Source organism: Myotis davidii, unplaced genomic scaffold, assembly GCF_000327345.1.
Source record: "Myotis davidii unplaced genomic scaffold, ASM32734v1 scaffold235, whole genome shotgun sequence".
In the NCBI taxonomy this organism is placed as follows: Eukaryota; Metazoa; Chordata; class Mammalia; order Chiroptera; family Vespertilionidae; genus Myotis; species Myotis davidii.
This window is the reverse complement of record NW_006287462.1, coordinates 5,325,456-5,334,590: the sequence shown is the minus strand read 5'-3', so window position 1 is coordinate 5,334,590 and position 9,135 is coordinate 5,325,456. Positions and strand designations below refer to the sequence as shown.

The 9,135-nt window shown below is 43.1% G+C and overlaps 1 protein-coding gene across 12 annotated transcripts in view; it reads right to left on the bottom strand.

Moving 5' to 3' along the window:
• Nucleotides 1–9,135, bottom strand: part of LIMCH1 (LIM and calponin homology domains 1) — a 191,889-nt gene that overhangs the window by 37,367 nt on the left and 145,387 nt on the right. For all 12 annotated transcript variants that reach the window (XM_015561044.1, XM_015561049.1, XM_015561051.1 and 9 more), the window contains one exon: nucleotides 7,256–7,474. In XM_015561044.1, the coding sequence (XP_015416530.1) occupies nucleotides 7,256–7,474 (219 nt within the window). The remainder of the gene's footprint in view (nucleotides 1–7,255; nucleotides 7,475–9,135) is intronic.

Genomic DNA, 9,135 nt, shown 5'->3' with positions numbered 1-9,135 from the left:
ATTCAAATTGCCTTTTCCGTCCCCTTTCCTTGTCATCCATTCTACCTCATTCTTCCCATTCTACGTCTCATCCATTTATTCTGCAAAACCCCTGGAGTCTTTGAGGAGGCCATTTGGCTAAGTCTCTGCTTCCTAGGGCAGCCCGAGACCAGACTGCTCCAGGCATCACTCCCTCTTAGGGCTTTCCAGTCAGTGCAGGTTCTGGGGGCGGGGGAAGCACTGGCCCAGCACAGTATCTGACAGAGAGCAGATCCATCATCTGTGTGAGGTAAGCACATGTTATATGCATTATTTATGGAATGTGTACCCTCAAGCTTAATTTAAATACATACTAGTCATCAAAATCAGGCTATTACTAGCAAAATATTCAAGATAAATGAAGAGAAAAAGCAAACCACAATACAATTTGAATAACATGAGCCCATTTAAAAATATTTTATAGCACAGCCAGCATGGCTCAGTGGTTGAGCATCAACCTATGAACCAGGAGGTCATGATTCAATTCCTGGTCAGCACAGTGGGCTCAATCCCCAGTGTGGGGAGGGCAGGAGGCAGCCAATCAGTGATTCTCATTATTGATGTTTCTATCTTTCTCTCCCTCTCCCTTTCTCTCTGAAATCAACAAAAATATATTTAAAATATTTCATCTGCACTGATAAAAGAGGATACACATTTTAAAAAATCTTAGTACCAATTTTTGAGTGGCTGGAGTAATAGGTACTTTATATTTTCTTTATAATTCTCTGTATTCTGTAATATCTATCGACTATACGTAATCAAGGGAAATCCCCAAAGCCAGTTCAATGAACTTGTGTCTGGATACTCTATCTTGAAGGCTTGTTACTTTTGTGCTCATATCATTACAGACTTCATGAGTTCAAAGTTGGCAGTTTTCACCAAGCCCACTGTGCTGGAAAATTCGCTTTCTGACCCATACTTTCCTTTGGTTCCTCCTAAAGAGAGGAGGGGCCTTTCCTTCTCGAGAACGAAAACAAGTAAATAACACAGATCCCTGGACACCAATGAATGAGAGCACAGAGGAGTTACAGGGGCCTAAGCCAGGAGCTGGCTTCCCCTTGACTGAGAACATGATCCAAACTGGCACGGATGCCAGACTTAGCCCCGAGGCCACGGGTGGGAGGTGGCAGTTTCCTGGCTTGAGAGGGACAAGGTCTAGCCACAAAATCTAGCAGGCATCTCACTGCTTATTTTAACAAGACTCTTACCGGTGGACTGGCCCAGAGACCGACATTGAAGAACACATTGGAAATAAGAAGCCCGAGACCAAGAACCGTCCTGAGACCTAGGGCGTGGGTGGTCCCGTTTCTAGGACGGAGGGACTATGAGAACTTGGACTGATCATTTAACCTCTACATGGAAAGATGTGAAGTCCAAGGTCGTCTGCTGGACTACCATCCTGTGACTCTGAGAGGTTCCCTGGCTCCAGTCTTGAATAACTTATCTGGACCCGAGCCTGGAAAATCAGCCTACTTAGGTCTTGGCACCGTGACCCAGGTGCCATATATGCCATGCCCGTGTTTCCCCTCTCACTTTTACACCTCCAAATATACGTCTACTTTCACGGACGAAAGAGGATCTACATGAACAGTCAGCCTCTCTATTCCCTAAGCCTTTTCCTTTTGCCTTAAACATTTCAAAACAACGTGAGGCTCTGATCCAGGTAAGATGGGCTGGGTTTGATTTTTTGAAGTCTGTAAATGCCCCTGGACCTAAAGTTCTTTAAGGACTCATAAAAGAGCCTTAAATCTAACACTCTGACGACTACTTCTAGAGGGAGAAAAACAGCGTCTAAAGAAATGCCTGTTGACATTTGACATCTCGAAGGAATGTGCAGTTGGTCTCAGTTGGAAGGAAAACAGCACCTACTCAAATGCCTTCCTGCTGTTCTCACTGCAACACGAAAGGTTTCATAAAAGATTTGCTTGTCTGTTTTTCTGGACCAGAAGATGTTAGGAAAGCACTGAATTTTCACGAGGAAGGCCTGGGTCTTTATCAAGGTGGAGAAAACATACCTAGTAACTTAGTTCGAGAAAAGCAGATGAAGTAGGCTGTGCATCTAATCGCTGAGTTTGGCCCTTGGTCCATGAGGGAGAATTGCTGAAAACCTGGTGGGAGGGAAGGCCTGGCCAGCAGGGGGCGCGAGGCAACATGTGAGATGAGTTGGATCAAAGGCCATGAGATGGAGTGACAAAGAGATCAACCGGTGGGCGTCCTGGGGGTGGAAATGGTAGAGGGAAGCCAGAATTGGGAAAAAGTGAGGACGAGAAGCAAAAGGAGCTGCAGGAAGAATCATGGGAGCAAGTGCAAGGGCGATCGTCTTCTGGGAAAAGATGTTCACGTCCGCATGTGTGTCAGAATTACAACTGGAATGACTGACAAGTGGAGTTGGAAGACGGCAGGGAGTTCATTGCGCCTGTATGAAATTCACACCTGCTCAAGATGCTAATTTTGATGATCTAATTTAACGTAAAAAAACTTCATACCTTTCAGGCTTTTGAAAAATGTAATGTAACTTTCTCTCCTTTGTTGTATGACAGTATTAAATTAAGAGCACTTCTGTCTATGAGTTGCTTTAACATCATGCTACGTGCTCCATATACATGAACTCTCCCAATATTATTATTATCTTTATTTTACATATAGACAGAGTTTAACTTGCTCAGGTGGGGTATGATCTTTGACCTAGTGCATGGAGTATTTTAGGCATCTTAGGAAAGGGCCATTTTTTTGTACCATTAAGGAAAGAAGAGATCCAAGCACAAATACAATGTACAGGGGATCAAGAACACACTGGGATAGCTTTGAAGGAGATATAAAACATCTTCTGTAGGTCACTGAACAAGATAAATTTATTCTCAGATTGGAAGACCTACCAAATTCTCTTCCAATCCAGGATTCTAAGAGTCTATTTGTGCGATGGCATGATTTCCTTACAGAAGCCAATATTTTAAAATGAGAAAAAAAGTGTTAGGTTTCCACTGGGAGCTATCTCAGAGATGAGCAGGAGGAGACAGGAAACCTGTCCCTCTACTTGGAGTTCTCCTCATGACCTCTCAGCCCCGTGATCTCTTCCTGTGGGCTCCTCACCACTGTCTGTGCCTTTGTTTCTGCTATGCCAACATGTGAAATGCGGGAATCGCGGGATATTCCCAGCATATGGGATGGCCTGCTGCCCTCCTCCATTTCAATGCAAATCCTACACTAACCGTTAAGAAATCCACATCTCACATAAGACCTTCCCAACAAACCCCAACCCGTAATGATCTTACCTGTTCTTTGCAATCTTACATCCCTTCTACTCTTTGACCCTATTACCTAGCACTTAGATGTAGTTTTATATACTTTCCTAGTTGCTTTATGAAAAGTGCTTTCCCAGAAAGTTTATGAGTTTCTTTTTCTACTTCAAAAATGTGGCACAGAGTAGGTCCTTGTCGTGAACAGGCAACCACTGGCGAGGTCATTGCCATCACAACCTCATTACCTAGAGATGACTCAATGGAGGATGATCTGGAGTTGCTGGTATCAGTAGACATAGAGAGTAACAATGATAACAATGATAGCAAGCCTAACTTAATTTATGATCTATTTCTAAAGTAAGAGAGCCATGGTCCCAAGAGTTTCCAATGAGAAAGAGGGGGTAGAAGGAAACTGAAGTGATGACACAATGTCGCACCATGTGGTCCTGTTGGCACAAGAGGTTGACACTCCTGTGTTCCTGGAGTCCAGGGCCACCCTTCTCTGCTGCTCTGGTCTGAATGAATGCCCCTGCCTGCTGTGGCTGTGCCCTTTGACTAGTTCCAGCTCGCCCTGAAGGAACTGTGACATTTTAGTGGTGGGTGAGGCTACTCCTCTGTAAAAAGTGTATCTGTTGGGAATGCAGTTTTTGGAAGAAAGACACTATTTAAAAAGAAGAACACTATTCCTTTGACAGAATAGGGCAAATGAGTTAGAAACAGCAAACCAGGTCCAAGCTGGTATCAAGCCCAAGCAGCCCCACATTTCAAGCTGGTCTCCGTATTTTGCCATCACCAATCAATCCTACCGTTTTGATAAGAATACCAACTGGCTGTAACACAGTCAAGAAACGCTTTCTTTGGAATATGGAAAAGGAAGTATGATAAGCAGCAGGTTGATTGGAGAAGAGATTCTTTTAAAATGTCTTCTGGAACAACACATTCTAGATGGAAAACTTTCGGTGTCAAATTGTAGGTAAGCATGAAGAGTGTTTTAGTAATGAGCCAACATTTAATGCAGTACAGCTAACAACTTGGCTTCGAGTCTAATAGATACACTCCAGTAGTTATCTACCCAGAACATAAAGAGAGAGGCCCTGCCATAGTGAATTCAGGGGCCTAAAATATACTAGAGACAGGGAAAATAAATGACCATTGGAACCATTAGGGTTTATTAAACTAGAAATTACTCCAAACTGGGCAGTTTTCCAAGGAAGAGACACAGAGGAGAGACTTGCAGGCGTTTCCAGTAGTTTGCACTTGCCCCCGAGGCTGCCAGCATCAGGCCGGTTTCCAGGGGAAAGTTCACACGGCCACCGTTTTGTTTGGGTTTGCCTTGCTATAAACTGCATAAACTTCTGAAATAACCTGATTTCTTTCAGATCACCTCATTTTGCTTCTCTTAAAATAAGATGTTTTGGGTGGCTACGCAGTCAAGGTGAAATCTTTCAATCCATCCTCTCTTTGCCCTTATAGAGTTTAGCTGCATAACCACGTTAACGTGGAAAATGCATTGCATTGAAAGAGAACAGGCAGTTTTCTTTTTATTTTGACCATTGAAAATAAGAAACTTAATAATTATTGAGAATGAGCATAGTCTTTTTAAGGGAGCTTTTACTGCTCTGAAAACAAACACACAAAACCCCCCTTTCTTCTGCTTTAGGAGCCATGTACTTAAGGCCATAGTCTCTGTGCAGGATAGCTAACGTCCCCCCATCCTGCCCCCTGCCCCAAGAGTTAAAAGCTTAGAACAAGAGAGATTAAATAGTTGCTTTAGGAAGTTTAGGCCTTATGCCATCTGCTCTCTTCACCTATTCCTTTAATTTCTGTCAGGAATGAAACCCGTTCAGCCAGGGGGCGGGTTTCCAAACTCAAACAACAACATGGTCAGAGGGCAGAGCTGGTGAGGGGGAGAGAGGCCTGTCGGCCAGCAGAGCCCCCAGGACTTGCTCTCGTAGGTCATCTGCTGGGCCTGAGTAAACCCCGTGTATTTCTGTGATGTGGCAAGTGTCGGGGGACACGTGTGGCACCTAAACGATTGCTTTTCCAAGGCACAGTGAGAAAGAGCTGTGCTCGACAGTGCGTGTAAAGGGCCAGCGACCTGAGGAATGGAATGGAAAAGGTTTCTGAAGGGGACTTAGAAAACGCTCATCAGGAAGTGTGGTAAAAGAGAAATAAAGACAGAATGACTGTCCCAGAAAAGCAATTCCAACACTGTAATGTCTAATTAATTTTGGGAACTTCTCATTTAAACGTAAGAGCATAAGTCACCCGGGCTGCTGTGGCTTGGTTGGGCATGGTTCTGGGCACCAGAAAGGTCGCTGGCTCGATTCCAAGTCAGGGCACCTCCCTGGGTTGTGGGTTTGATCCCCAGTAGAGGTTGTGCAGGAGGCAGCCAATCCATGTTCCTCTCTCTCTCCCTCCCCCTATCTCTAAAATCAATGAAAACATATTTAAAGAAATTTCAAGAGCATAAGCTAATGTTGACTCTTACTAGGAGAACTCAATGTTTCACCTCATGGTGATTTGTAAGAACTCTGCAGAGAGGGTAACATGCACAGGAAAAGTCAAGTGAAATTACAGGTCGAGAGATTCAGCATTTGCCTGGATCATAAAACCCTGCTCCTAGAGACCAGCGAACCTGTTGCCATGGTGAGGAAATTATTCTGGCCTATTCCAATCGGGATCTCACAGGGCTTGAGCTCTGTGGGGAAGAATTACATCCTCCCAGCTCTCTAAGAAAACATATTTTATTTTTCAAAAGACAAATGCCAGAGATAAGAAAAAGAATACCCGTGAGGGGAGAGGGGGAAGGCTTAGCTAGCTGGGTCATCTCATCTACTCAGTCCTGGAGCTGGGAGACAAGTTTTCCTCATGACCAAACCTTTCTAGGCGCTGGGGAAAAATTATGACAGTTTTCCCCATCCTTTGGAATTCCAACCCAAAGGCTATAAATTAAAACTGCAGACATCAGCCTCTGGTGAGAACAAATGGGGTTGAGCAGCGTCCAGCTTGCACCCCGAAAGCTGGCCTGCGTCTGAGCTGGTGGAAGTTTGGGTTTGATCAGCAGGAGCCTTTCTGGTGTGGAATCTAAGGAGGCGGAATCTTCCTGATAGTATTTTATACGCCAAAGGGGAAAAATACAATATTCTTTTGAGTTTTCTTTTCTGCTGTTCTTGAGTTAGCCTACATTTATCAGCTTGGCCATTCAATGGTGCTTCTAAATACTCTGAATTTAATTTGATTATGAATGAATTTTTGTTTGTTTACTTACTTTTAAAATATATTTTTATTGATTTAAGAGAGGAAGGGAGAGGGAGAGAAAGACAGAGACATCAATGATAAGAGAGAATCATCGATTGGCTTCCTTCCGCATGCCGCCCCACTGGGGATCAAGCCCACAGCCCGGGCATGTACCCTTGATCGAATTGAACCTTGGACCTTTCAGTCCACAGGCTGATGCTCTATCCACTAAGCAAAACCAGCCAGGGCAAGTTTTTTTTTTTTTTTAATTAATAAGAAAGCTGCCCTTTTATACATATTATCAAGGATGGAAAGCCAGGTTCTGAGGGCAGTGGTTATTTTCAAATTGTATTAACAAGTCTGATGGGGTCCTGAACAAACAGAAAGGAAAAAAAAGGTTTGTGAGAGATTGATTTATTTTTCTACAACAACTGGCCCCCAAAATGTGACAAGTTTTTCTATTCATATTTTATATTACACCATCTACTATACCCACTGGTTAGATTTGAACTGTGCTTTCCCCTCCCCCCGCCTCCCCAACTCCAAATTCATATGTTGAAATCATGACCCTTACCTAGTCCCTCAGAATGTGATATTATTTGAAAATAGGGTTGTTGCAGGTGTAAGTAGTTACAAAGAGGTCCATAGAGGGCCCCTAATCCAGTATGATGGGTGTCCTTATAAAAAAGGGAAGATTTGGACACAGTCACGTTCACAGGGAGAGGGCTCTGGGAAAATTATCCCAAAGAGGTTCTTACCGTCAGATCTTGGGGAACAGAATTTGGCTTCTGTATGTTGATCTCAATGCTATTGCTGCCTTGTTTCAGCTCCACTGGGCACCCGTGCACTCTGGCCACACCTTCGAACATCTGGGATTTGGTTAATGAGGGGACGAGTGTGTCCGTGGGACACTCGTTTTCCTTCTCCATCTCATCACGGTGAACTGTTTCTCCATTCATGCTGACTTTCCCATCTACCTATAAAAACCAGAATGAACAAAAACATGCTATTCCCCCAAAGAAAGAGTAACAAAATAACACATTCAGAATCACCTGACAACATTACCATTGTTAATCATAGTCCACCAAAGAATAACATCTCTTATATGCTTTGATTGGCTCTGGCAATCAGGGCTTTTATAAATGTTATCTTAGAGGGGTTCTTTAAAAGGTAATTCACCTTCTCAGGCCACTTCACATTAAATTATATTTCAGATTCACCTAACTTAGGGTGTGCTTTTATTTTGAAGTAAAGAAAATCACAGAAACTTTTGTGTAAACTAGAGGCCTGATGCACGAAATTCATGCTAGGGGCTCGGCCCTCACAACCCTGGCTGCCTCCTGGTCCAGAGGTCCTGAGGCCCTGCCTACTGGTCATTTGGGAAGGTCGTTCCACTATCTGGTCTAATTAGCATATTAGCTTTTTATTATATGGATAAATACATGCCACATATTTGGGTTCCAGTAATTTGTCATTTAAGTTCTGTTATTCCACAATTTTGAGGGTTTTCTTTACTGGTTAGCATATAAATTAGGTAGAACCCACCACAGATCAGGACTATTTTACAGGTTATCCCGGGGAGTAGGGGGAAACGGGCACTTTTTTTGACACAATCACGGGTGGCAGGGAACCTAATGCTTGCTATAGTACCGTAAATCTCTTCTTCCAGTTAATTTTATAATCCCATTTCTTTTTTCAAGAAAAACAGCCATGCACATTAAAATATTTTTGTTTTGCACCTGGGTGTAGGGCAGGCAGTGAGAGCAGGAAAGGAGGGGCAGAGAGGTGGTTAGTTGGGCTTGTTGAGAGGCATCTGGAAGTCTCCGACTTGAGGTTTGAGCCCGTATGTAAAATAACTGTTAGCGGACGCTCTGTAGTTCAAAGGCCTCAGATTACGTTCTGGTTTGATAACCTACCAGCCATGTAACCCTCAACCTCAACTCCTCAGCTGCAAAATTTGCAATAATAGTATCTCCTTGATGGTGCTATTATGGTGATTTTATGGATTAATCTATGTCCAGAGTTTAGAACCATACCTGCCCATTTTAAGTATGGAAATCTTAGTCATTATTATTAGTAGGCCTTCTAAAATCTTTCAGAAGGAACAATGAAAGGCCAGATGATAATTATACTTTATTTACCTAGGCCAATGGCTTGCATACTCTCTTGTCTATACTCCATAAGGACGAACTTTAAATCACAACTAAGCACACACAAATACAACTGAAACCAGAGTTCTGCAAAAACAATGTTTAGCTTTATTGTGTGTGATATACTAGGCAGTTTTTTAATTGTATTCTATTATACTTCATTTATTTTCAATGTTGATTCCAAACCAATAAAACAGAAATAGGTGGCAACTTTCAGGCTAAAAAACACTGCCCAGCCGACGTGGCTCAGTGGTTGAGCATTGACCTATGAACAGGTCATCGGTTTGATTCCCGGTGAGGGCACATGCCCAGGTTGCTGAATCGATCACCAGTGGGAGGTGTGCAGGAGGCAGCTGATTGATGTTTCTCCCTCTCTCCCTCTCTCTCTCTAAAATCAATTTTAAAAAAGAAAAGAAAAACACTGCCTTAAACTATTTCACTTAATCTTCTTTTACTCTTCATTCTGTTGTACTGGGAAACTGAGCCTG